The following is a 27,783-nucleotide window of genomic DNA, read 5'->3' on the forward strand; positions in this document are numbered from 1 at the left end:
ACAGAGCTGATCGGCTGGATCAGATCAGCAGTTAATTTTCATTTTTAGGCAAAATACGCGATCGGTTGTAATGTCATAATAGATCGTCAAAATAAGATATTGCAGCACAACTTAATTTATGTGACTGGAGAGTCAGGCCATATTTAATATTCCACCAATATGTGTTGTGAAATGGGATGTTCGTAATCAAATAAAGTACAATTCCTCTGGTTTTGTCTGTCTTTATTAATAACAGTTCAGAACATTAATAGTCATTCTGAATGTGAACAAGAGTAATGACCCGGTTATCTCACTCATCTCCCAGGACTTTTCATACGCCTCGGCAGTTTTCGTTGAGTAATGACATCTAATATCTTGAGCAGTGACCACCACAACTTTCTCTGTGCATATAGTGAGGCCCTGTGGTCAACAAAACATTCTGTCTCCCAATCTTCTTGAAATTGTCTGTTCTCGTTGCGAAGCTTTCTCTTCAAGGCCGGATTTGTAAAAGATATGACTGGGACTGAGTGACAGGATATCTTTTCTTTCCACGGTGTCTCTTAAGAATTATGTTTCACTGAAATCTGTCATGAGCCTGAGCTATGGTAGCCCTTAAGTTATTAAAAACACACAAACAAAATGCCCAGCTAGGCAATAACTCAGGGGGAAAAAAAGACGTTGGAGGCCACACTAACTCTAAACTTTGAGTCAAGTACATGGCCAGAAAATATCCTCCGTCAGGCCACAAATGATTTTGAGATCACTGCATTACAGCACAATCTTGTTCACTCTGGGGACATTCGATCCCATCGCGAACAATCGGGAAAAAAACAGTCTGATTTTATTTCATTTTTTTACCGAAAATGAAATGGCCCATTCCCGCCCATTTCTAAAATGGTGAGGATAGGTGACAGAGAAGGACGTTGCTTCCAAGACGAGGGGAAACTGGCGCCTTTTTTTTCCCACTGAAATACAAAACAACTTTGTGTGCCTAGTTTGCTGTGACTTTTTTCAAGAAATTCAATATCAAGAGACATTACTAGACCAAATATGCAAATTACGACAACAGACACTGAAAAATTGAAGATAAAGGAAGCTGAATGTTCGGCCCTCGCACATTTCAACCCACCAAATCTCGCTTTCTTTGTAAAAGATTTGGACACCCATGATGAAAACGATAAGATCAATGCATTTTGGATTTGAATATTTTACATGAACACAATCTGCTTGATTTACATCACATCACCGTGCTGAACAAAACGGTCCAGGACACTGCTATTTGGTCCCAGCTCCTGTTATTATGAGAACCATAGCAGCAACACAATGCTGCATGATTGTTATAGCACATTTCATACGTTTGCGCAATTCTAAATGCCCATATCGCCGGCGTCAGGTGAAATGCAAGTCATTAGTTTACCGGAGACCCCCAAAACATCACATTTGTCCAACCATTATCAACGAGAGCAAGCCGTTTTCAACGCTTTAGATTGAACAATAATTAACAACACCCCACAGCTCTGGACTGACCATTATTATTGATTTGTGATTTTGGCCTGGCTATATAGTCACATAAAGGGGGAAATATATCAAAGTTCGTGTTTTATTAATGAATAAAAAATAATAGATAGATAGATAGATAGATAGATAGATAGATAGATAGATAGATAGATAGATAGATAGATAGATAGATAGATAGATAGATAGATAGATAGATAGATAGATAGATAGATAGATAGATAGATAGATAGATAGATAGATAGATAGATAGATAGATAGATAGATAGATAATTCAAGTAACTGTTTTACCAAGTTAACTCTGTGAGTTGAGCTCTGTTAAATCCAGTTTACGCCAAGTAAGTTGTCTCATTCAGTCTGTAGATGTTTAGTTGTCACATACTCAGATTTAAAACCACAAGCCATCAAAAAGTTCTATGAAACTACCCTCATGGTGACTGATATCGATTCATCTGTTCAACTCCTGCTCTCCGTCTTGTGTCTTGTTAGAATATTGTATGCTTGATGATCACAAGGATAATAACTTCACACCAGACAACTGCAGGGGAACTCGCTCTCAGTGGTACAATTTACACCCCTGCACACAATATGCACCCCTCTCACCTCAGCATACTGTAGAATCCATTGGTAATTTACAGTGCTCATGCACATCTGCACACTGAGATTTATGATATCCTTCTTCCTCCTCAACCTCCTCCCGCAGTGGCTGACCAGATGTATTCCCAAGGACTCAAAGAACAACTTTTTTTTTTTTCCCTTAATTAAAATAAGTCCTTTAAATGTCCTAAAGAGTTTCAGGAAGGAGTGATTGCATCAGACCTGCAGATGCAGTCAGTATTGATTGATGCTGCAGTAGCACCATCTCAGTATGTCAGAATGATGTAAGGCTCTGGCAATGTTTTCATGTTGTTTCCCTTGATTGCTAGTTTTTGGACAAGTCTTTTTTTACCTCCAAAAATTAATGCCGTTGCAGCTAAGGAGGGGACCGGACAGTCCTCGTAAATAGTGTAAGGTTGAATATATAATGTTTTTTGGGGGCATTTACACTGTACCTTGGGCTGTTCAGCATTTCCTGCAATACAGCAGAAAAGCATGTCAGCCCGCAGCATTTTGCATGGTGTGATTCAAGGATGACAGCTGAGCGTGAGCAGGCCTCTACCCCTGGGCATTACGGTTGTCAGCTAATGCGGGTCCTATGGGTGTCCAACTTGAATGTGCATGTGTTAATGCCAACAACATGTGTTAAAAACACGCTCACATCCAATTTCACTTTTGGTTTAGTCATACTAAACACATTGACAGTGCCTCTATTCATTCGGTCGAGCTGCGGTAGAACAACAAGACCTTGAACTGTTCATGAACTTCATTTCTTGCCAGGCTTGTGATGGAGCAAACGTGTTCCTTGTCTCTCGATAAAGCGTTGTTTTATAATGGCTAGCAAAACTTAAATGATGTATGAAAGATAAATGATACATCTCAGTTCAGAGTAGCACTGTCACGTTTGTACCACATGCGCATCAAACTCTTACATGTTCTAGATTCCCGATTATGATATGGCAGTATTAAATCTAAGGGGAGCAGACCAAGTGTCTTCAAACAGATATGCATATGGGCGCTCATAGATAACATGGTACCTGATCTATCAGTGCACAAAATATCTACTAATGAAAGCCAATATTTTACTAATATTATCTGTTAGTTTTCTAATATTGAATCGAATACTGGATAATTACCTACATGGCAATAAATATTCAATAACCCAATATTCATCGCCACATTGAACACGTGCCTTACTGAAATCATTTCTGTTTTTCTCATATAAAATGAGTGTTAATGTCATTAGGCTTAGCTTGAGGGGCTTGCAATTTTATGTATGTGACTTGTTTTGGTGACAGCTCATTTACTTGCCTAAGTGGAAAAAGCGCATATTGGTATGCATAACATACTGTTGGTACCTCAGTGAAGGTCAAAATGCAGCACCGTGCATGCATACGTATATTCAGGCATCTGGCTGTACGTGTGGGATTGGTGGAGAAATGTATGCGTTCATATTTGCGTATTTGCAACTGCACTTCTGTTTGTAGTAGTTTTTCTTTTTTAAAAAAAAATATTCTGTCGTTTCCTGCAACTGTCCCAGCAGGACTGCTAACAAGTACACCCTTACCACCTTACAACACAGTGTGCTGGCATGTGATAAAGATGCACTCCATCTGTTTGTTTGGCCATATGTTTGTGCGGTTGTGTCATGCTAGCACATTACAGGAATGTGCCACGACAACGTATTACACTATAATGATTCATGGAACCTAAATACATCATATTCTGCAATTGTAAATTTGTCATATTTTGGAGGTACATAACTACACAATAGTTACTGAAGACAATTTGCAGTTTGGGTATTTTAGCAAAAACACTCACCTATAGCATCAGTCAATTGGCAAAGGCCTCTAGCTCTAATCCGGACAAGCGGTATAGAAATAAATTCCAAGCTGAGTGAATAATTTTTTTTTCTGCTTTGACTGTGTAAGGATCTTTATAGCCACCGAGGGTCAGCATGTTCATGTAATTTTATAGCACCTCAGTAGCATGCAAATTGTTTCTGATTATTGTACATCTGCTGATAAATGAGGTGTTAATTGGATCGCGGTTTTCTACCTTCAGTACTCAAAGTGCTTCACATTGCTTCCTCACTCACCGACATGAGACTTTATCATCAGGCGCAACTGGGGATGCAGGGGGTTCTTGCTCAAGAACACTTTGACATGGTCACAATGGCTATAGAGATGGAACCCCCAAGCTCTGGGTTGAGAGGGATCACTCTCCCACTGAGCCGCCCCCCCTGATGCTTGCGTATGTCTCTATCTCCTCCCACAGGCCGTTCATGGTGCTGCCGCCTCTGATGGAGTGGGTGCGTGTGGCTGTTGTTCACACTGAGCACAGACGGAGCTTCTCTGTGGACAGCGATGATGTTCGGCAGGCTGCCAGGCTGCTGCTGCCTGGAGTGGACTGCGAGCCCCGCCAGCTTCGGTACAGCTGCAGTCCTTCAGGCTTCAAAGTGCACACGCACACATGCATGCGTGCACAAACACACACCCCTTCCAAAACACAACTCATGTCAGCAAAGAATTATATTGCTTGTATAGTCTTGTAAAAAAATTCAACTTTGTGTTTTGCGTGATCAGTTGCACATTGCGCACATCCACCGAGCTCATTTGGTGTGCTTTGCCCTTCAGAACGGACGACTGCTTCAGCGCCTCAAGAAAGCTGGACGCTGCCTCAACCGAGGCAAAGCTCCTGCAGAACTTGGGCTTCCATATGCTCAGCTGCGGACGCACAGACCTGGTGAAACAGGCTGTCAACCTGCTGGGGCCGGATGGTATCAACAGCATGAGTGAACAGGTTAGAGTCATTCATATTAAAGCACATTTACACTTGGTGAATGTGCACAGAAAGTTGTCACACTGCCTGCAGAACAGAAGAACAAAAATAGACGATGGCTGCTTCATCTTGAGCATTATGCAGACATGCAAAATGATATATGCTTGATATACAAAGGTCTCTACACAATGTTCAAATGCTGTTTTTTGTATCAACTACTGAAAAAAATATAGATAAATAGATAAATAAATACGTTTTCCAGACTTAAATTATAAGTTGTACAACTCCCTTATAACCTTTCATGAGAGGAACTAAACAAACAAATAAACAAACAAACAAACAAAAAACTGAAATAATGTGATTGCACAATTGTGCACACCCTCTTACATATAACTGGAATGTATAAACTTTGATCAAAATGAAGAAATAACCCGCGCATGTTAAATGGAAGTCAGCACACCTGCCACCATTCAGAGTGCATTTTAATAACCCCAAAATAAAGTTCAGTTGTTCTAGTAGGCTTTTTCCGACCTTATTTCTTTGCTTTCCTGCAGAAACTTTAACATTTTGTGCAAACACTGACAGCTATTTCAAACTGTTCTGATTTTCTCCCACCTCGTTTAAGGTCCTAGTTCTAGCTCTTTGTTGTATATGTACAGAAAGGCCCAAACTAAGATTCTTGATTGTTTGGCAGACATGCTCACCACAGTCTCTACATGCTGCCCAAAAATGTAAACACAATTTAGAGTTTTTTTTTTTTCCCCTCTCCAGAAATATCATCAAGGCAAGATTACTAAAACTCGCAAATGACCATACTCATCCGATGTGTTGGCCATGAGATTCTATGCTAAAATGACAGCATTATCTTCAGTTATGATGCAACTTCTCTTGTTTGGTGCTTGTGTTCATGCAGGGGATGACCCCACTCATGTATGCTTGTGTGCGTGGAGACGAGGCCATGGTGCAGATGTTGTTGGATGCCGGAGCCAATATTAACAGTGAGGTAAGTGTTTTGATGGCAGTACATTTGGTGTATTTCAAATTCAACTGCTTAAGCATGTGTACCCGCAACATCTCCATGCAATTGTGAGAATAGCATGTTTTCTGGGGCAAATACATCAACTGTGTTGCTGTGACAGATCCAAAACCCCTAAAATATGCTTGGACCCCCCCAGGTGCCAGGCCAGAGAATTTACTTGTGGGTATTTTACGATTTTTCTAGGATTTCTTTCCCACATTTCCACCTGGCCTTCATAGAGAACACTTAATGAATCTTTATCAACATTTTTTGCAGATTTATTGGGGTTTTTAAAAAGAAAAGAGAAAAAAGATATATAGATTTGCATTCTACATCGTTTTGAAGCCAACAATGGACCATAAGGAGTTTTTCAAAGCTGGGGTTAAGCCAAGTTAGCCAACATTATTAACTGCACATTCATGGCTTCCCATTGGGAGCATTGGATTGTGCAAGTAAATCAAATTAAATACATTTACTACATTGAATAATTGACTTCTGCAACAAAGCCTACACTTTCTTTTGGGATTTCTCTGATTTAAAAGGGGGAAACTTACGTCATTTAGTTAAGGGAATCTGAGACTTTCTCTTAATTAAATAACTGAAGTTTCCCCATGGAGGAGGCGAGATGCGTAGAGATGTCTGCAAACAGCACAAAGTTAAACCCTCTTGATCGTGTCCATTATCACCTCAACAATGTGCGTCATCCACCATTGTGCCAACTTTGATTTGCAATTCACTGACACTCGGCCAAAGCACAAAGACTAAGTGCAATTTATGCATCACTTAGCCTCTAATTGATTAGCTAATCATATTAAGTTATTTCTTTTATCTCATTACACATTCTCAAGTGTAGAAAATGTGTGTTCATAGGCATTCAGCTCCTCACTCGGATTTGTTGCATTTACCCGTGAGATAACCCTGAGGATAGGTGGAAGCCCTGTCAGAGAAAGCGCTTTGGCGGGAGGGAGAGAGCAGAGAAAAGCCATTAGGATGTGGCCTAACTAGACAGATCAATTTATTGTGTTCATTAGAAGGTCAACATGCTGACAGGTTGTCCTCTACAGCCCCAGGCCTCTTAGATGATTACTCCAGTTGCTCCCGTAGCGCTTTCTGTTCTCCCTGTAGTAGCTTGTCTTGTGCTGGCTTGGCCGTGTCGTCGTTTTTAATGGCTTCATGTCTTTCTCCCTCATCTCCCTTTCATGTCCCCCATCCCCCTCCTCCAATGTCCATTCCCCAGGTGCCAAACTCAGTGCACAAGCACCACTCAGTGTTTCCCGAAACGCGCCAGGCGACGCCCCTCACTTTTGCTGTGTCACATGGACATGTCCCTGTGGTGCAGGTAGTGACATCCTCTCTCATCTGTTGACTCTCTCTGTGCTTCAGCTCATGGTTGGTCATCATTTTCATATCAATCAGCGGTCATCATCAGTCTGACATGATCAAGATGGGGTTTTATTGTGAACATTTACATGTTCGTTTTACTCTTCCAGCAAACGCAACAGGCTCCATTTAATTCAACGGAAAGGTGAATCGCAGTGGACCGATTGTAATCGAACTCATTTAACTAATTCAGTCTGCCCTCCAAATGATGTTCACGCTGGGATTTAAGCAATTTAATTTTAAGGGAAAATGCTTGAAACGTGTGCTGGGGCATTTTAAGCTCTCTTTGAATAAATTGCATTAAAAATTCAAATGAAACTAAATCATTTCCCAAGCTTCTCACTGTAAATTGTTTCTGGTGTTTAATGTTTAATTATTAAGCAGTGATTGTGAGTGATAAAAAAAAAATGGACATGTTAAATGCTGCCTAATGTACAGATTTTATAGAGGCTCATTTAAAATTGGTCAGTTTATTCATGTTCTGCAAGCACAATGCATGGCACATCTTCATTTATTGCGTCCAACTGGGTTTTTACATTTGTATCTTTATTAGAAATACATCATCTGTGGATGCAGAGTGCATCTCTTCGCTTTAGCTCACGGTCTGCCCGTTTTGTGCTCGGCTAAAGATAGTCTGTGGCAGCTGCCTTTAGTTCCCGTCTTAATGAAACAAGAACACAGTTAATTCCACGGCAGCCTGTGTTCTAAATTAGCAATCAAACATTCATTAACTGAGTGTTCGAGAAGCTCAAAGTCACCGAGCAAAGTCCTCTTTTTTTCCCCCTCTCCCTCTTTTCCCATCGTACCCTCGTCTGTCACCCCACCTGAACTTTGCAGCTGCTTCTGGATGCCAAAGCCAACGTGGAAGGTTCCTCGCAGGACGGGATGGAAAACTACACTGAGACCCCGCTGCAGCTGGCTGCTGCTGCAGGTACACGCAAGCAGCATGACTCGTATCAAGCTGCTCCTCCCAATCCATTTTTAACAGCTTTACCAGAATGTCAGCCTCATCTTTGGCTGACTCATGACTTAAAGGCACATTTCTCCTCAGAGGTGGCAACAACTCTGTTATCTGGTTCTTTTTATATTCTCTTGAGTGTGGCTGCATATTTACTTTATATGCACAGGCAACCTTGAGCTAGTGAGCCTGCTGCTGGAGCGTGGGGCCGACCCCATGTTGGGAACCATGTCCCGCAATGGCATCTCTACTGCGCCGCAGGGAGAAATGAACTCTTACAGCCTGGCAGCTGCACACGGACACAGGTGATGTGGTTTTACGGTATAACCTAACTTAGAGGTTCAACCACCATTCCACAGCCACGGATGAGTCAGCAGCACACACACGCACCTTCTCTGCACGCACTATACGTAAATTACATGCTGTACACTCCACAAACTCATCTACTCAGAAGTTTAAAGGACCATGAAATTAACACATGGAGGATTTTCTTGGTTGTTGTTGGTCATAACGTGATTAACATTCTGTGACTAAAGTGCTGGGTTTTTTTTAGTATATTTTGTTGTTCTCAAGACTTTGGAAAAAGTACCTTTATTGCTTTGTTTGTCTGGTATTTTTACTTTTATTCTCAAACTGTGTGGTTCATAACAGAAAATGTGCATTAATTGAGAAATACGATCAGTAAAAGTAATAGTAAAACAAATGTCTTGTTTCTTCCAGAAATGTATTTCGGAAGCTGTTGTCACACACGGAGAAAGGTAAAGGGGACGTCTTGTCCTTGGAAGAGATTCTGGCAGAAGGCTCAGAGCTGGAGGGAAGAAGTTCATCTGAGGCGGACCTAATACGGACAGGGAAGGTCAAACTGAAAGCCCTAAAAGAAGCCATGTACCATAGTTCCGAACATGGACATGTAGACATCACCATAGATATACGGAGCCTTGGTTAGTTAACCTATTATTAATAACAACAAAACCTCAGTTACCATGTTTTTTTTTCCCACACCATCTGATATATTTTTGTTTTTGCTTGCACTATTACATCCATAGGGGTACCATGGACTTTGCATACATGGCTGGAATCGCTTCGTACATGTTTCTCCCAGCACCGCCGACCACTGATCCAGGGCCTTCTCAAAGAATTTATCTGCATTGAGGAAGATGAGTACACTGAGGAGCTCATAACCCATGGCTTGCCTCTCATGTTCCAGATCCTCAGAGCCAGCAAGGTACAAGTTGTCCCAACATGGATCAACCACTTTTTATAGTCATTGTCAAAGAAATAAGATGACAGTGGAGCCACAGTTCACAAAAGGTTTGGTAGATGAACAACTAAAAACATGGTTCAAAATCCAAAAAGGTTGGGCAAGTAGAGACATCATATGCTTTCCAGTTGTTTGTTTATTTGTTTTGGTTTTTATTGTGTCTAGGCACACAAGTGTATCAATTGATAATAAGCCAAAGAAGCAAATATCAACTGTAGAAATCAAACTGAAACTCATCACTGGGAGCACAACTCATCCAAATAATGGTTCATTCCATGTTTTATTTTTTTCAAATTTAATAACCTTTGTGAATTATTTGTTTTGCTCTGATACAACCATTAACTGGGCTGAACTGCGTATCACACTCATCACATCACTTGTAGGTACTCATTTTGTAATATTAACTAGGATGGACTATTTTTGGTTGACTTTTCTAATGGGGAAAGGTTCATTTGAACAAATTGACAATTGAAAGGCCTCCTGGATTTTGTGTTTGCTATCAAAGTCTCCAGTTATACTTTAGTTTGACTCAATCCAAATGCTCCACGTACAATATGGACAGACCTATTTATTCCTAGTGGATCTTACGAGCTGTTTGCTAGTGTTGAGCCTCATTAAGAGGAAAAAGCCTTACTGCACGTTGGGGGACTTGTAGTGAATTGCACTGTTCCTCCTTTCCCCCTCTGCTTTGGCAACTTAAACACACACAGGAGATTTGGCAATGATTGCAAAAGTGCCCATGTCTTTTCCATCTATCTCTTTTTACAGTGTTACACGTTCTCCTCATCTTGGGAACTTGAGGTGTAAAACATATCTGACTACTGTTCAACACAAATTTAGATGTGTGAAATGAAATTTGCTCTATTGTGTATACTTTGTGTTTGGTCAGAATGAAGTTATCAGCCAACAGCTGTCAGCTATCTTCACCCAGTGTTACGGGCCCTACCCTATCCCCAAACTGGCAGAGATAAAACGCAAACAGTCATCACGCCTTGGTGAGTCTGTCACACTGTTTGCAAGCAGAAACTTATTCGGACGCACGCTATTGTATTCACAAAGAAAATAAAAACTGAATTTAGGCTTTGTATTTGCAAATCTCCAAGGAATTATTGGCTCAACTGACTTGAATGCTTAATGAACGGAAAGAGGACCGAGCGCCATCTTGTGACCAGAAATAGAAAATCACTCGTAATTGATAGTGCTGTTTTTTTGTGGTGTACTATGTATTTGTTTCTTTTTTTTAATACACAAAATCAACATTATTTGTGTGTGTTTTTAGATCCCCACTTCCTAAACAATAAAGAGATGTCAGATGTGACATTTCTGGTGGAGGGGAAGCCTTTTTATGGCCACAAAGTACTGCTCTTCACAGCCTCCAATAGGTAACAATAAAGAAGTAATAATTTGTTAAATGTATAAAACCAAATTAGAATCACAAAATGACGATTCTTTTTATACTCTTTATAGTAGTAATGCAGACTGGACATTCATTTCATGTAGGATTAAGTGACTTTTCATATGAATGTCTTTTTGTGAAGGTTCAAAACTCTTCTTGCAAACAGACCTTGTGGTGAAAACACCTGCATTGAGATAAGCCATGTCAAATACCACATTTTCCAGGTAATTATTGTACCCCAAACTCCATGTTCATGTTCTTTGTTTGTCTTTATAATATATGTATCCGTGCGTGAAATAAACTTTGCCTTTCTTCCCTCTCAGCTTGTGATGCAGTATCTCTACTGTGGAGGAACAGATGCTCTGCACATTAGGAACCCTGAAGTTATGGAGGTTGGCTCACGCGTCCTTTTAATTGTATTTTTATCATCTTGGGAAAGAAGAAAATTAAACTAATGGAAAAAGAATGGATAGAAATAAATGTATGTGTGCGTGCATGTCTGTGTGTGTGCGTACGCTCGTACAATCTTTTCTACAATGAAAGGAAAATTCCAACACATTGATAGGTTATGATGCACTCCTGCATGTGCATGGCTAAGACAATATCATCACAGGAATCATTTTGGACAGGGAGACCTTCTGCACCTGTAGGGAAGAGCGGCTCCACGGGCTTCTTGGCATCTATTAAATAGTCCAGCCTGGGAAAATACATTCTCCTGGCAGTTAATGTTAGGCTAGTGAGCATTAAAGATAAAAGAACTGGCAGTGGTTCGCTCTGAACTTTTCAACAGCATACAGATTGATATACAGTTGAAAAGTCTCCACTTCAATCACATCTTGATTTTTTTTATTTTTTCCCATATACTTCTGGACCTAATGCTTTCCCTTTTTATTGCAGCTTTTGTCTGCATCTAAATTCTTCCAGTTGGAAGCACTGCAGAGGCATTGTGAGATTATCTGTACGAAGAACATAAACACAGATACTTGCGTGGAGATCTACAACCACACCAAGGTACAAACAAAACACACTGAGAATATAAATTAACCTTATAATTGTAATTGAATTATAATTGACCTTTCAATGCAATTTCAACCCTTTTCTTACTTTTTCCTCAGTTTCTAGATGCGCCAGAACTAGCATCCTATATCGAGGGATACTTCCTAAAGAATATGGTCATGCTGATAGAGCTGGAGCCATTTAAACAGCTACTGTATGATGCACCACCAAATAGCCCCAGCTATAACATCCTACAAAACTTGGAAAAAACTCTGGCCATTCGCATCCAGTCCATACACTTGTCCTCGTCCAAAGGATCCATTGTTTGAACTTCTAAACTTACTATAAAAACAATTGTAGACTTGGAATACATGGGATGTATACACGTGAAGGATCATGCAAAAAAAAACTATATGTTCCATGTTAGCTTATGGACAGTACAGATGCGGCTCCATCTATGAGACATTTACTAGGCTTTTTCTAAACAAATAAACCACTGGTGATCCTTCCTAGGCTGTGAGGATGAGTTGCTCTACTGTTGTGATGACTTGCTCATGCATCTGTGGTAAGTAATACATTTGTATTGTCAGTCCAGTTATTAGTCTCTAAGACCCCAAAACTAAACTGTAACATAACAGAGTGGCATCCATTATGTTTTAAGTAGAATTAAAACCTTCAGTTTCCTCACTACAATGTAAATATTGTTGATAAAAGCAGATCTATCAATAATGTAACTCACTGTATATAGCTACAGATGTTTTCTCATGAGTCTCACCGTGGAATATTACTGTTAAAGAAAAGCTATGTGTAAATGTTGCATGTCAAAGGGAGTGTGTTGGAGGATTAAGGATGTTGCTTTGTCTTAAGTGTTTGTTTTGAGTTAGAATTGATTTTGTCATCAGCATGGCTCACTAAATGTGTAAAACACTGAACAGTGTTGTCATTCTTCGGGAGAGGCTCAAAATGTGTTTAATCATAGAGCTGCTGTAAGCCATGATCGGGAATTGTGAAACTACATGCCATGTATGTATGTATGTGTGACTTATCTTTCCTCCATAAAGAATATTAATAATGTGTATAATGTCTCTAAATTACTGGCTCAAAAGGAAAAGAGAAAATAACCACAAGGGGGCATCATTTACTCTGTTTGATGAAAAAGCACAGTTGGAGAGGTTTAATTTCTAGCTGATGTAGTTATGACTAATTACTTTGAATTACAGGAAAAAATATTACAATTCAATTAAAATGGATTGATCTCATGTTCTACAAAAGATTGTATAGTATTGATGTCATTCAGTAGTCACTGAATAGCACTGAGGAAAATAAGAGGTAGAGAAGTAGAAGGACAAAGCACAAACAAACTGAACACACATTTTATGCAGAGTGCAGACTAAATTCTGCTATTAAATTATCGGATGAAGTCATCCGAAAATAAAGCTTCAAATTTGAAAATAAAGCTTCAAATTTGCTTCATGAACCAGTTGTATTTTTGGATTCCTCTATTAGTTTTGGATATAGGGGTACAAGAAATGGCGAGTCAGTATACTTTGAACCCAATGAAAAAATAAATAAATCTAAGTCCTAAAGTGTCAGGACATCATTGCTGTCATCATTGTTCTCAGCAGTCATCCACAAAAGGATATGTACCTGTTAAGAGAAGTGGTGAAAAAAAAATCAAGTGGTGCTTAGAAAGAACAGAGCTGTCTTTGTTCCTCATCAACCCCCCCTTGAAAGTGAATCACGGGTCAGGCAAGTGCTGCTGTAAATGAAAGACTGCCAAAATAAGAGATAAGATTTACTGAAAAACAAGAATATACCTGTTTCAGCCCCATGGTGACATGATTGTTCTTATTTTCACTTTTGCTTTCATGTTTGACATTTGCTGTTAGCAAGTCTGGCCCAGAAACTGTGAGCGAAGGGGTGACGGCCATTGTTCAGGTGTTGCTATGGTTACAGCACCCATAGACAATGCAGCAATAAAGGCTGTGAAGCTTGGGAATAATTTTTAACATAATAATCAGTTAAAGAGCATCAAACTGGCTGCATGTCTAGTTTGTTCGTGTTGGAATTCTTGAGTTCATAACCTTCTAGGCTGCTGTGTTCTCCTTTCTTCACAGAGACACATTTTCAGTGTGAGGTTCGGTGGGAGTAACTGAGAGAAGAAAAAGGATGTTTGCCCTCGTAACTGTGCCCCCAGTGTGAGCCCCCTCATACCGCACTTGTTGTCATGCACAGGCGCTCGCTCTCCCTTTGGAACAAAAACTTGGCTGGCAGGACAACAGCCATGTGTTTTAGCTCCGCACTCTGAAAAAGTTTTCAGTTGTGTGTGTGTTTCTGAGAACAAGTGCAAAGAGGAGGGGAAGTGGGGTGGCCAAAGTGAGATATGGAGTATAGAAGGAGTTGCCGATCAAAACCAGCGATTATCTATTTGGAGATTTCATAATCAGAATAAATCTGGTGGACAACATTTGGGATTATTCAACTGGGCGTATACAATAACAGGTAAGTGTAAAAAGTATTTCGCTTTGGCCCATTACAGAGTTGTGTCTGGATATTTTAGTGCATATGTTGGAGACTCAGAGCACATTTTGTCATGTATTATGACGCCAAGGGATTGGATTTTGTCCATAACAAATCTTTCTTTTCAGCAAAAGTTTCATTCCATTGTCATCAGCAACTTAGATGTTTTTGATATTACTGAATGTAGGATTGATTCAGAAAACCTGTTTGTTTTTCCCTTTGAAATGGTGCCTCAAATGAAAAATTAATGGATTTATGAGCTGGGCAGCACAAGTGAGTACGTGCTTGTGTTCATGCGAAATGTGCCAAATGTCTGGGAAATATTGACCCTTGTTTGGTGTTTTTTGGAAGAATGCATTATTGCACTCTGAGCAAGAACGAAAATGAGACAGACAATTTTGAGTTCTTAAATGTTTGTATTCTTTTGATTAGTGTGTGGATGAACCGTCGACAAACTCCTGGTGCAGGCACATTGCATGACAAATTTCTAAACTCTTTCAGTATGTTTAGTTGCCGTATCGAGCAGCAGTCGCAGTGATGCAGCGCGAGGAGATGTCGGCACGAGAGGAGTTCACCTACAGCCCCATGTCCACCCTGGAACGAGGCAGCGGCTCACTGGGAAGACGAGGCAGCAGGGGATCGGAGAGGAGAGTCGATAGGGGGGAGTCGGATGTGTCGGAGCGGGACAGCTACACTGTGGACGTGAGGGCCAGTGACCTGCAGCTGGCCCAGCCGGAGCCTCTAAAGCACCCCTGCTTCAGCTACAGGGCCTGGCTCTACAGTGTCCTCATAGGGGTAAGAGGAAGCATTGGATTGGATTCATCTAACTCTTCAGACCATTACACATGTTTTAAAGGTTGGCATGCTCTCTTTTGATGGGAGAGAACTCAGGCCTTGAAAATTTGTGTGTGATGGTGACAAGAATCTTATTCTTTGCTTCCTTGTTAGGTTACAGTACCGAAGTGGAAAAGTAGATGATCATTAGATTTATTGTGCTATCAACACTTGGGGGCGTTATTAGTATTTGTCAAGCATCGGTTATTCATTACGTTTTATTTCATAAAACATTCATAAACCTCTTATAAGGGCATCATTATTGTAAAGAGGTAATATATAGGCTTTTTGTTACAATGCAAACAAACATAGTCTATGTGCAATAAAAACATAGCGAAAAGTTGGTTCTAAGGAAGAAAATGTGGTCCAAGTAGGCTAACAATCAAAAATAGTCCTTTATTTATTTATTTATTTATTTTTATTCTGAAACGGTAGTAGTTCTGTGCTTTTGTGTGCCTGATTTTAGAGAAGAAGGCTCAAATCCACCCTCCCCCCTCAAAAAAATAGATTAATTATTCCTACTGCAGTATTGGCTAATTTCTTATCAGCAATTATTCAGCTTATATACGGTGCATATAAATTCTTCCAAATTTTTATATCCTAGTTAATTCTCTTAATTTTTCCAATGGAAAGGGTGTACCAATAACATACCCTTAACTTGAGGTGATGTCATCCAACGTATGAGGCCATACTTAGGGTATGTATATCTGTTACTTTTTCCCATGCATATGCCCACCTGAATGTGTATGCGTGTGCGTGTGTGTGTGTGTGACCACAGGGTAGTCTGCTGATCACCTCTGGGTTCTCTTTGTATCTGGGAAATGTCTTTCCTGTTGCCATGGACTACCTGCGCTGTGCTGCAGGCTCAGTATGCAAAATGACATTCTTATTTCCTTATCACTGGTTTTGACCTCAATATAAATACAATTTGTTTGAGGAAAAAATGTATGAAAGAGTTTCTATTTCTTTTGAACCGTGTGACTTTTCTTAACAGGGCATACCAGCAGCAATTGCCAGCTTTGCTATTGCCAAGAACAGACATGTTGCAGTAAGTAAATGCATGTGAATAAAGACACTTGTTTTTTATTTTTCATATATATATTTTTTCAATTTAATATTACTGTCATTTCCAATCCTTTAATGAGCAAAGGTTTACATGAGAAGAATCTCAAGGCATGCCATCAACCAAAAATGTAACAAAAATCACATTTAATTATGATATTGTCTTAATGTACACATACATTTTCTTTGTGTGAATCTTTGGCCTGTTTAGTCGAACACAATACTAATTACTTTCCTGTGGCACTACTGGTGATTATTTACGGAATACAAATTTGCCGTTTTGGGAATCACTTTTTTTATTTTATCATTGTTTGTTTTTATATTTTTTCAAGGTGTCAGATTTCCAGGTGGTCTATGTATCAACCTTTGCAGTGACGACCACCTGCCTGGTTTGGTTTGGATGTAAATTGATCCTCAACCCTTCAGCTGTCAATGTAAAATCATCTTCAGTTTATACAAAGTAATTGTTGTCCATTTCCTTGTTCATTTCCTTTTTCATTTTGTATTTCACTGCCCAGATCAACTTTAACCTTATCTTGATGATTTTGCTGGAGGTGTTGATGGCTACTACAGTCATCCTGTCAGCTCGCTCCGGAGAGGACTGCTGCTGCCACAGAAAAGTGTGTTTGTGCGATGTGTGTGTGTGTGTCCATTGATGTTATCATTCAAAGATCACACAATTCTGACTTTTCCATCTTTTCATCCTCCCACCAGTCTGTAACAAACCAGCGACCTTCAATTACAACCCCTGCAGTATTCCCCACTCGGCTTCTCAAAGCCTACTCTGTGAGTAGCTGCCAGGCATACTGACATCGTGCTCCAAAGCTCTCTTTGACCGAAACTCATCTGTGGCTGACAGGTGATCGAAGTCATCGTAGGAATCTCCGCTGTGTTTGGAGGTATCATTGCGCTCAACATGGATGCCTTGCAGCCCGGCCCATACTTGTCCGTCACATTTTTCTGGATTCTTGTGGCTGTAAGCGCAGTTTACTTTTAACATGAAATCTGTATGTTGTGGTAATTAATAGGCAGTAAGGGATCTATTTATTTTAATTTACAACATATTTGATGCTACTTCTACTGACACATAATCCATTTTTCGACAAATGGACAATGTCTCACAAATGTAAGTACGTCCCTCACTTTCTTTTTTTAAATATCTTTTCATTGGACTGAAGAAATGGCTCTGTCTCTTGTCTCTGAGCCTTGTCACTTATTGTACATATTGGATATGATGTGTTCATGTTTGCAGTGTTTTCCAAGTGCAATCGCCAGTCATGTTGCGTCAGAATACCCGAACAAATGCCTGGTGAGTACGACATGTCATTGCACTTTACTATAAGTACTTTAAGTCTATTTGAATGGTGGCAACAACAACAAAATTCCATCACCTAGTACAATTTGATACATAATCTCCTGAATTTCAAGTGCAATTCAAGGGCACCCAAATAACTGATTTTGACACATCTTTTTGGCACCCTCCGTTTTAGCTTCAACTATTTTGGTTTAGGACTTTAAGGGTGGAGCTTGACAAGCCTCTTTTATGATGGAATGGAAATAAAACACTGAATTCTTTTTCTCAAACAAACCTGACATCTGCTGGTCATAAGTCTTCTTCATCCCCTGTCAGTAACGGGTCATTCAACTCACCATCACTTTACGATCTTTTACGGCGCACCTGTCTTGAAGTAAAATGAAGGTTATGGGGGCCAGCTTGTGTCTTCCTGTGAGAATAAGTCTCCCTTGAAGATTTTTTCTTCAAGTTTTGCTTTCTCTCTGGTGTCATTCAGGTGGAGGTGCTGATCGCCATCAGCAGCGTGACATCTCCTCTCCTCTTTTCAGCCTCCGGCTTCCTCTCTTGTAGTGTGATGAGCTTTATTGACATTTTTCTACATGACGTGCCTATAGCCAAGGTGAGCTGAATGAAACCATTCGTCTCTGACCGCTTTAGAAGCGTGAATCCTGACTAAGTAATGATGTTCACATGGCCATATTCCAGCAATCCTACGACATCTTGCTGCTGATTCTGCTGGTGTTACTGCTGGTGCAGGCCATTTTAAATTCCGCCACTGTGGTGCACTGTGCCTCCTACAAGAGTCAGCTTCGCTTGAGGGCAACACAACAGAGTGACGACAACATGGGAACCTCCAGCCAGTACTGCAGGGTATACATTGAACACGATTTCCATGTCATTTTTTTTTTTTTGTAAGCGTCTCATTTCATCCAATCCTATAAAAAATACATACTATAGTGTTAATTCACATGGCAGATATTATCCATTATGTTTTAACATACTAATGCGTGCTTCTTTGCACTATATTCTTTTTCTCCTCACTCTCAAAGCAACCATCCAACGGATTGCTGCAGAGCTTGAGCAAAGACAGAACCCGGAAGGCCGTTATGGTGCAAATCACTCAATGACCACGATACAAGGGAATGAAACCTTTAAAGTATAAAACAGTGTAAAGTAAAATTAAAAAATAATTTGGTCATGCAAGAACCATACAGTGAATATGTGTAAGTTGGTACTGTATATTTGTGGTCCTCCAAGACTACATTAGATTAGACCTGTTCTACAGTATGTCAACCGTAGTAGATATAGATTTTTGGTTGTTTCCTATATTAAAGGACACATGATTTATTTAACCTGCAAGATCAATTTTTTTTTGTTTTGGTACAGCAGGGTTATGACAATATGGTATTATTGTGTAGCATATCTGCACTTTTTGCAAAGGTACAGTGTAAAGCAGCGTTACTGTAGTCAGTGAACTTTCTATTTAGTTTTGAATTCTTCAGTACAAGGTAGAACATGTTTTCTGCAGCACACTGTACACTGTTTTGTTCTAATTATGTAGTACATGCAACAAATAAATGACCTGAAAATGTCCAAGTATGGATGGACAGTGTTTATCATATGCATATATTTGATTTATAGTTTCCTTACACACCGTAAAATAAGGAGGTTTGACTGTTTGCTGCAAAGATGTTGGATTGCCCTTGACTAAGGCACTGAACCCAGAATTTCAATTTTACTGTATCAGCATAAACCCATTTCAACCTAATAATAAGAACAACAACAAAACAGCAATAATAATAATAACAATAATAATAATAGCAGTAATGATAATAATAATAATAATAATAAATAATAATAATAAAGGTAATAATAATAATTCATTATAGTCGATAATATAGTCATCATTGCGTGTTTAATGTAATAAAATAAAATAAAGATTATTCTAAATATTCATTATAATTGGCATGGTTATCTTACATAATCATCTTGGGTTTAAGTGCACTTTGCATGAGAAAAATAATATTTAAGTCAGGCATTCAGTATGAGGAGCAGCTTCTTCAACCGGCACAAACCGGCTCGAGGTGGAAAGCTGACAGACTTGTGGCTTGTCATGAGCATCAGGGCCACCTTTGCTTTCCGAAGAAGAGAGTGGAATTTGAAAAACAGCTCTAAATTTTTGGCTATTGTGTTCAACATGGGTGTTGTATTACACGATCAATCATCTCAGCAACTAATGCAACTTGTTCGGCAGACCTTTCTATTATTTAAAACCCCCATGTATTCCATTAATGATGGAAATGTGTCAAACATACTATGAATCCTTATTGTATGTCAGGGGTCTCAAACTCCAGTCCTCGGGGGCCGCATTCCTACATGTTTTCCAAGTTTCCCTCGTTAAACACACCTGATTCAAATGATCAGTTCAGTTTGTCATATTTATGCTTATTCTATATTAAATAGGACATGTTTACATGTTAATACTGTCACAATAATCATAATAATAATAATAATAATAATAATTAATAATAATACTGATGCTTATTCTATATTAAATAGGATTATTTTACACGTTAATACTGTCACAATAATAATAATAATAATAATAATAATAGTCTTTGTGGTGTCAAATTATATTATACAGATGTATTTTCATCCATGATATGGTTAAAATATATACGTATCCAGGACCATTGCAATGCAACTAATACAGAATTGCACACGATTCAGAGTTTTCTGAGCTGATACTTTGGCGAAAAGTATTGGCTGTGATGTTATTTTATGCAATTAAGAATTACTTTTAAGCTACTATTACACCCCCTGCAATTTAGACCAACCACGAAGCTATAAAAAATAAAATGTTCAATGACTTCACCTTGAAATTGATCATGATTGTAAAGGCTTTTTTTTTTTGTACTGCTCACCTACTACCTCTCATTAGATGGTTTACCTAATTTAAAAAATGCCATATATGAGAGTACTGATCAGAGATGAGTGCTACCAAAATGAATGTGGAGAGCTGCAATATGGGCAACCGCATCAGGTAATTGGCAGGAGTACAGAAGATTATCAACTGGCACCACCCCTTAACGATTCACTTCCTTACAGCGCCATTAGCGAGACCAGCTTGTTGTGTGATGAGCAACAGAATGTTAATGTGTGATGAGACAAGGAGATGGAGAGGAGGAGAAAGGAGATGACGGCAGGGAGGGGTACTGTAGGAGGGGGGCTGTAAAGGCGGAACAAACCGGTGTGCGCGGCTACATGCTGTAAACTGCTCGCCCGCACTGCAGATTATTAACTCTTAGCCTGCCGAGAGATGCTTCCAGACAAGGTGGGTGCATTTGATCTATTTGATCTTCACAGGCATATACCGAGATGTACACTTTGGACGCAGTGTGTTTTACTGGGGCATCATGTGGTGAGCATCTTTTGAGAGCGCGCGCGGAAGCGCCTCTCATGCTCACACACAAAGGAAGAGATTACGCACACACACACGGCTAGTCGATGCACTTTTATATTTTGTAGCTGCATTCCTTTATACTGTACGTGCATTTCACCTGGACCTGACATGTAGTGAGATGCATTTACCACCATCATCAACTAATGGGGTTTAAGCCAATTACAATATAGTTATTTTATTTATAGACAACGCAAGAGTGTTTCTTTTCCTCGGTTTGTACCCACATGGCCGCTGTATTTATTTCCAGTGTATAATCCCGAGGACGACTGTCATTGCCATGTGCACTCAAAGTTCCTCGGTCTTTGCTCATAGTCATACTCTGCTGATTGAAAGGATTTGCTTGTTGTTTGGGTGAAGTAGTGAGTAAGGGATTTCCCTATCCAAGCATGCAAAGCGTCATCCAACTGTCGGACGTAATCTGACAAACCGGACTGGAGCATTGCCAAACAGCTCTGAGACACAAGTGATTAAAATGTCACGGTGCCCCTTTAAATCGAAATTAAACAAAGTTATTACTTGGGTGCTTGGATCTCACACAGCATTTAGGGTGTGGACAAAGTTATGTTGGCAAAGGGGGCATCCAGCAGCACTATGCAGAGGAGAGTCCCAAGTGTGTCATCTCTAAACCATTAAAGGCACTTACCCTCCCGCAAAGACAAATGGGATCAGCTTCAAATATGAGCTCATTTTGCAAAAAAAAAACAAAGATCATAGTGAGAGAGGGTAGGACAAGGACGGCCTGCCACACCAAAGCCATTCGCACAACCTTGAGGAGACTCTGCAGTGCTTTCAAAAATGCATGAACATCATGTAAGCATGAATGCACTTGCACATCTCGTATACTAAAATTCTTCTCCCATGTTGTTTGACAGACGACATGACCAACAGGCGGTCAGGCCAGCGTGGTGGTACCAAGTGGTAAATAAATAAGATATTGCGCATTCTGCAAAACTATATTAATTGTGATTTTTTTTTTTTATTATTTACCTTTCTTCTTCTTCTTTTTCTCTAATTTGACACACAGGTGAAAAGTCCATGCTTGTTATGCTGTTTTGTTGTCTTTCAGGAAGGTGGCGAGGAAGGAATCTCTTTACCAGCTCTTTCAAAATCTCAAGGACACATCCTAAATTAAGGCTACATTCACATTGTGTGTGAACTGAAGCAAGTGCTGCAGTGCGATGACAAAATGAAGAGATGCAAGCTGAAAAAGGAGCGAAAATAGTGCACTCCTGAACATTGGCTTTAACATGGACCTGCTTTGAGACGGAGGAGCAAAATCACATTTTAAGATAAAGCAAGAATCACACAACAGAATCCAATCCTTTCCCATATATGGCGAACGAGGCTCAAGTTGCCCACAAATTGTTGTGTGGCTCTGCACCAGCCTGTGTTATTTAAGTTCACATGCAAGAGTATGGTCACCCTTGGAACCAAGACTGGCTTGTAGTGTGTCTCGCTTCTTTCCCAGATGCAGAACATCCTTGATCAAAACTTAGACATGGCTACAGCTCTACTCGCTGGTGAGAAGCTGAAGGAGCTCATCCTTCCTGGCTCGTCGCAAGATGAAAGGGGCAGCGCCTTGGCCAGTCTAATGGTGCAGCTCAAACTGGAGCTGCCCTTTGATCGTGTTGTGACGATCGGGACGGTGATCATCCCCATCCTGTTGGTCACCCTCGTCTTCACCCGAAACTTTGCAGGTGAGCAAGACTGAATGTCATGGATTGGAGTGATGTTTGGTCACTGCTGAGTCAGGCCTATTGAAGAATACATGATGCATATTATAGGCTACCTTGGGTTCATTTTTGTTGGAATACCTTTGGGCAACATTCATTCATTTCATTTGACTTGGCACAAGGTAACATGTCTTGTAATGAGCTCGTTTGCCTCAAAGTCAAGAGGTTTGGGTTTTGGATCTCAGGTCAAGCCTCCCTGTGTGGAGTTTGCATGTTTTCAGCCTTCTCTAGCTTGCTGGCATGGTGGGTGTCTTCATAGTCACCTGACTGGTGGCCAGCTCAGAGTTATGGGCTTTCTAGAATTGTGTTTCCTAACATTTATTGAGCTAAGGAATCTATTTATTACGAAATCCAAAGCCCAAGTGTCAGTTTTTTTTCGTCTCTGCACACGTAGCAAATGTTATTTTTCCGTCAGGGTTCATTCAAGGTCGCAAAGACACTCGCCGACAGTTTTAACGGACACTGATGAGGACAGGTGGGGTAGAAAATGGACAGATACAGTGAAGTGAAAGTAGAACGACAGTGAATCTCAGTTATTGAAAATTTTTTTAAGTGTTCCTTACGTTCTTTTCTGTTCTCAGAGGAGTCCATCTACTGTTACACACCACACAATTTCACTCGAGACCAGGCACTGTACGCAAGGGGCTACTGCTGGACGGAGCTGCGTGATGCTGCACCTGGTGTGGAGTCTCACCTCTGGCCTTCACTTTTTGAGCACAAATTTCTACCTTACGCCCTTCTGGCCTTCGCTGGTATCATGTACATCCCCGCACTTGGCTGGGAGTTTCTAGCTTCTACTCGGCTCACGTCAGAGCTCAATTTCCTGCTTCAGGAGATTGATAACTGCTATCATAGAGCTGCTGAGGGGCGTGCCCCAAAGATTGAGAAGCAGATTCAATCCAAAGGACCTGGCATCACTGAGCGGGAGAGGAGAGAGATCATAGAGAATGCAGAAAAAGAGAAGAGTCCTGAGCAAAACCTCTTTGAGAAATATTTAGAAAGGCGAGGCCAAAGTAACTTTTTGGCCAAGATTTACTTGGCACGCCACCTGGCTATTATCTGCCTCAGCTCCATCCCCATTTCCTACCTGAGCGCCTACTATGCCCGACAAAGACAGAACGAATTTACCTGTGCTCTTGGTGAGCCCCCAGACATTAGCAGCTATTCAGAGCTCAAGCTTCGGGTCAACTGTAAGTTGCCTGCTGTGCAGCTGCAACGAATCATGGCAGCAGTGGATATCGCTCTGCTCTGCACTATGAACCTTATTATCCTGCTTAATTTGCTGCATTTATTTGTGGTGCGGAAGTCCAACTTTGTATTTGACAAGTTGCATAAAGTGGGCATCAAGACGCGACGCCGTTGGCAGAAGTCTCAATTCTGCGACATCAACATCCTGGCCATGTTCTGCAATGAGAACAGAGACCACATCAAGTCCCTCAACAGGCTGGACTTCATCACTAATGAGAGCGACCTCATGTATGATAACGTGGTTCGGCAACTGTTGGCTGCTCTTGCACAGTCCAACCATGATGCAACTCCCACTGTGAGGGACTCTGGGATCCAAACAATAGATCCAAACATGGATCCCTCTGATCTTAGAGTGGGAGAGATGCCTTCAGAGCCACTTGTCATCAAACGACCTCGCAAGAAGATCAAATGGATCCCATCCTCCAATCCTCTTCCGCAGTCTTTCAAAGTAAGTTGGGAAGCATGACTTTTGCAAATAGGGATTCAAATAGAACTTAGCAAAATGTCAATGCTGCTTTTTGTTGTTATTGATTGTTGTTTTTCCCCTGTGAAGGAACCTCTAACTTTGACACGTTTGGAAAATAACGCCAAGCCAGAAAAACCAAAACAGCTCAGAAGAAAGACGGTAGCAGACAGTTTCATCGCACCGCTTCTGGACACCAAGAGCACACAGTATCCTGTAGCAAAAGGTATTCCAACTTTGTTCCGATTTTTTACATTCGTATGCATTTTCATAGTCAAGTAGATTAGTGGTTTAGCAAGTCTGCCCCACAGTTGAGAAGTTCTGGGTTTGATTGTTGGATAGGGCCCTATAACTTGTTACGTTGGGCTCGGATTTCCCTTCTCTGTACATCCCACTAAGATTGGTTTCCTGCTAGAAGAGATTAAGAGGGCTGCTGAGAGTGAGTCACATCGGCGTCATTTATCTATAGAACAGAAGGAGACAGATCATTGAAATGCTGTATCCCTGAGTAGTACATTTCTGAGATCTTATCAATGTCTTAAACGTCCTTGTAGATTTAAGTGGGATGGAGAAAAAGCACGCTCGCAACCTCTCTTTGGATGTTCATCCATACATGCTGACCATTCGTAAACCAAAGGTGGAGATCACAACCACAGACCCTCTTCCCTCAGAGCACAACTTGGATACTGTATACCTTGAAGGCACACACACTATTGTTCATGTTTCTAGTGGAATTACAGGTAAGTTTCTTCAGGTCACTTTGTTCCGATAATAATAGAACATAATGTAGCTACAACCTCAGGATGTGAAGTAAGACTTAAACCGGGTGTTCGAAGCCCATGTGCAGTGGGACAGCACCCTGTCGGTAGCATCATGTAAGCCAGGGGTGTCAAACTCATTTTTGTCGCGGGCCTCATTGTAGTCATAGTTTCCTGCCGAGGGCCATTATGACTGTCAACCCAAATAAATGTATGAACGCCTCATATTATATACAATGTAAGCTACAAAACAAACTGACAAATAATTCATTTCCAAATCAGACTAGTGAAATTTTTTAGTTTAAAAAGAAGATTTTTAAAAGTGAAGACAATTTGCAATTTTTGTAATGACATGAATTTGATGCAAATATGTTTTCGCGGGCCACATAAAATGATGTGGCGGGCCGTATCTGGACCCCGGGCCTTGAGTTTGACACCTCTGATGTAAGCGGTATAGAAAATGGAGCGATGGAGGGCCTTGGTTCGAAGAACTGAAGTGAACGGTCCTGCTCGCGTGGGGTCAAATCCAATTCAGTGTTCTACTTACAGATAGTCTGCGTGTAGTCTACCTTCGAGCCTCTGAGCCTTCCCATGCACATCCTAGAAATGCTAAAATACAATAATTAATTTTCTAAATTGTGTACAAAGGATGCATAGCTGGTCAATATATATATTTTTTTTGAGAGCAGAGTTCATTTATGCTAAATATTATGTTGCATTTGTTTTCCAGAGAACAAGGTTTGCTCTCCAGCATCCACCACCACTGCCTTTTCGACGGTGACCCTGCCTACCAGCACATACGTAAATGGTGGTAGCCCCAACCCACCATCCAGTGAGGATCCCCTCAGTCCCAAACCCTCTCCGCCTCCAAGAGAGCCCGTCACACAGGTGGAGAATCTTGAGTCTCAGCCGCCAACACTGACCAGAGCCCCAACACACCAGCTGCTGAGTATTCATCATACTCTCTTTGAGGAAGAAGAAGATGAGGAAAACCGTAGAGACAGGCTGGCAGGACGACCTGGGGAACTCATTGCTGCAGGGGAATGTTAAAGGAAGAGAGAAATTCGGATGGATTTCCTCCCTGATTCTGTTCTAGTCGACACAGTTCTCAGCACACATGACCACTTGGTCAATCACGTCTGTCTACTCTCATGAGGTCACACACTTCTATGCTGGCTCCTTAGAGTGTGGTAGAACTGTACAGCTGAATTGACAATGAGACAAATTTGTGTATGTGGCGATGTTGAGCAGAGTATTACTGTAGGAAACGATGTCGCGTTCATATCTCAGGATGACTGTGTACAATTCATCACTCACCAATGAAACCAGCAGTGATCAAATTCAACAGGGTGCTACAGAGCAGGGATGAAACAGTTGGAATGATCGGATGAATGAATATAAAGGGTGAGTGATATTTCTTAAAACAATTATAGGGTCTGCAAAGAAGACTGCATTTGTCTTTAAAAGAAAGAGTCAAATTAATATATATCGCTTTGTCCCTTTATTACAATAGCCAAGTAGACAGGTAGTTCATGCAATACAGTCTTCAATCTGCAGAAGTAATTATGCAAAAGATCACAATATATTTGTGGCAATAATGAATGCGCTTACCACATCATTTGCCACAGTAGATTATAGGTACATCATATGGTACATGCATAGACACTGTATATGACAATGTGTTTGTGAAGTGTGAAGCTGTAAAGTACATCATGGCTTTGTCATTGACATTTCTTCACAAATAAGGATTGCGTTTGGGCACTTGTTGCAAGTACATTGTATTTGCACGCCATCAATGATAGTTCATATTGTAATGAGGAACAGCAAACTGCACAACAAGGGATAATCAGAGGAACTTTTGCAAGCTTATTGATGCAAGTTGAGTGTGTAGGTGTATTTAAACAGGATGAAGTTCAGTCACTGGGACAATTGTTTGCTTACTTCTAGCAGGAATGATATGAAGTGGGCAGGGGGGGGGGGGGTCAGTGTTTCATGTCATATTTCATTGTGTTTCTTCAATGCATACTTTTTCACTAACAATCATCAGATCACTAAGACCAAGAAGTAGAGAATAATTGAAGTTTCACTTGTAATTTGTAGTAGTATAGCAAAGTACCAGTAAGCCTACATTATAGCACTTTACATCAAGTACGAGAGAAAAAAGCCTCATATATATAGTACATGTTTATCACAAGAACAAGAGTACACCTTGAAGACATAAAGCCAGCTTTTCACTCATTCATACTTTTGTGAAAATAAGTTATCAATTTGATGAATCTCATGATAGGAACTGAAAAGCACTTTAATTATTAAGACTTGTTGCACAAATGTACCAAGTTCAAAAGTCACTGCTGCCATGTGTGCAATTTAGCCTACATAAAGACTGTGGTACGGAATCAATAACATGGTGGGTGTTAATGATAGTGGTCATGTGGAGAAGTAATCACTTTGGTGACTGTCAAATGCTAGAAAGAAAACTAATTAAAGTAAAATGACTGACTAATCACGTCGCATACTGGTGATCCAT

General features: G+C 40.4%; 3 protein-coding genes across 5 annotated transcripts in view; all 3 read left to right on the plus strand.

Moving 5' to 3' along the window:
* btbd11b (BTB (POZ) domain containing 11b) overlaps positions 1–12,957 on the plus strand; it is a 72,221-nt gene extending 59,264 nt beyond the window's left edge. For 2 of the 3 annotated variants that reach the window (XM_037255364.1, XM_037255362.1), the window contains 14 exons: positions 4,369–4,521; positions 4,728–4,893; positions 5,786–5,875; positions 7,128–7,229; positions 8,108–8,201; positions 8,398–8,533; positions 8,949–9,169; positions 9,275–9,453; positions 10,379–10,484; positions 10,769–10,871; positions 11,028–11,109; positions 11,209–11,277; positions 11,783–11,896; positions 12,001–12,957. In XM_037255364.1, coding sequence (XP_037111259.1) covers positions 4,369–4,521; positions 4,728–4,893; positions 5,786–5,875; positions 7,128–7,229; positions 8,108–8,201; positions 8,398–8,533; positions 8,949–9,169; positions 9,275–9,453; positions 10,379–10,484; positions 10,769–10,871; positions 11,028–11,109; positions 11,209–11,277; positions 11,783–11,896; positions 12,001–12,210 — 1,825 coding nt within the window. In that variant the 3' untranslated portion in view covers positions 12,211–12,957. The remainder of the gene's footprint in view (positions 1–4,368; positions 4,522–4,727; positions 4,894–5,785; positions 5,876–7,127; positions 7,230–8,107; positions 8,202–8,397; positions 8,534–8,948; positions 9,170–9,274; positions 9,454–10,378; positions 10,485–10,768; positions 10,872–11,027; positions 11,110–11,208; positions 11,278–11,782; positions 11,897–12,000) is intronic. The other variant, XM_037255363.1, reaches the window with a different exon arrangement.
* Positions 12,958–14,107: 1,150 nt separating this feature from the next.
* mlc1 (modulator of VRAC current 1) lies at positions 14,108–19,190 on the plus strand. Its single transcript, XM_037255175.1, has 12 exons — positions 14,108–14,383; positions 14,903–15,196; positions 16,014–16,103; positions 16,230–16,283; positions 16,630–16,731; positions 16,816–16,917; positions 17,012–17,083; positions 17,157–17,273; positions 17,550–17,606; positions 18,088–18,210; positions 18,297–18,461; positions 18,641–19,190. Exons 2-12 carry the CDS (start codon positions 14,939–14,941, stop codon positions 18,716–18,718), a joined length of 1,218 nt encoding a protein of 405 aa, XP_037111070.1. The 5' UTR covers positions 14,108–14,383; positions 14,903–14,938; the 3' UTR covers positions 18,719–19,190.
* Positions 19,191–20,660: 1,470 nt separating this feature from the next.
* panx2 (pannexin 2) lies at positions 20,661–27,759 on the plus strand. The gene is made up of 7 exons (XM_037255184.1): positions 20,661–20,925; positions 21,927–21,972; positions 22,121–22,751; positions 23,369–24,483; positions 24,589–24,724; positions 25,053–25,238; positions 25,987–27,759. Exons 3-7 carry the CDS (start codon positions 22,523–22,525, stop codon positions 26,304–26,306), a joined length of 1,986 nt encoding a protein of 661 aa, XP_037111079.1. The 5' UTR covers positions 20,661–20,925; positions 21,927–21,972; positions 22,121–22,522; the 3' UTR covers positions 26,307–27,759.
* Positions 27,760–27,783: the final 24 nt, after the last annotated feature.

Source organism: Syngnathus acus, chromosome 6 (assembly GCF_901709675.1).
Source record: "Syngnathus acus chromosome 6, fSynAcu1.2, whole genome shotgun sequence".
Lineage (NCBI taxonomy): Eukaryota > Metazoa > Chordata > Actinopteri > Syngnathiformes > Syngnathidae > Syngnathus > Syngnathus acus.

What these genes read in the sequence shown, in the direction of transcription:
- panx2 (XM_037255184.1), top strand. Translation starts at nt 22,523, where the DNA reads ATGCAGAACATCCTTGATCAAAACTTAGACATGGCTACAGCTCTACTC. An exon ending in CTTCACCCGAAACTTTGCAG is followed by an intron (nt 22,752 to 23,368) that starts GTGAGCAAGACT and finishes TTCTGTTCTCAG; the next exon opens with AGGAGTCCATCTACTGTTAC. An exon ending in TGTTTCTAGTGGAATTACAG is followed by an intron (nt 25,239 to 25,986) that starts GTAAGTTTCTTC and finishes TTTGTTTTCCAG; the next exon opens with AGAACAAGGTTTGCTCTCCA.
- mlc1 (XM_037255175.1), top strand. Translation starts at nt 14,939, where the DNA reads ATGCAGCGCGAGGAGATGTCGGCACGAGAGGAGTTCACCTACAGCCCC. An exon ending in GGCTTCTCAAAGCCTACTCT is followed by an intron (nt 17,084 to 17,156) that starts GTGAGTAGCTGC and finishes TGTGGCTGACAG; the next exon opens with GTGATCGAAGTCATCGTAGG. An exon ending in AATACCCGAACAAATGCCTG is followed by an intron (nt 17,607 to 18,087) that starts GTGAGTACGACA and finishes GGTGTCATTCAG; the next exon opens with GTGGAGGTGCTGATCGCCAT.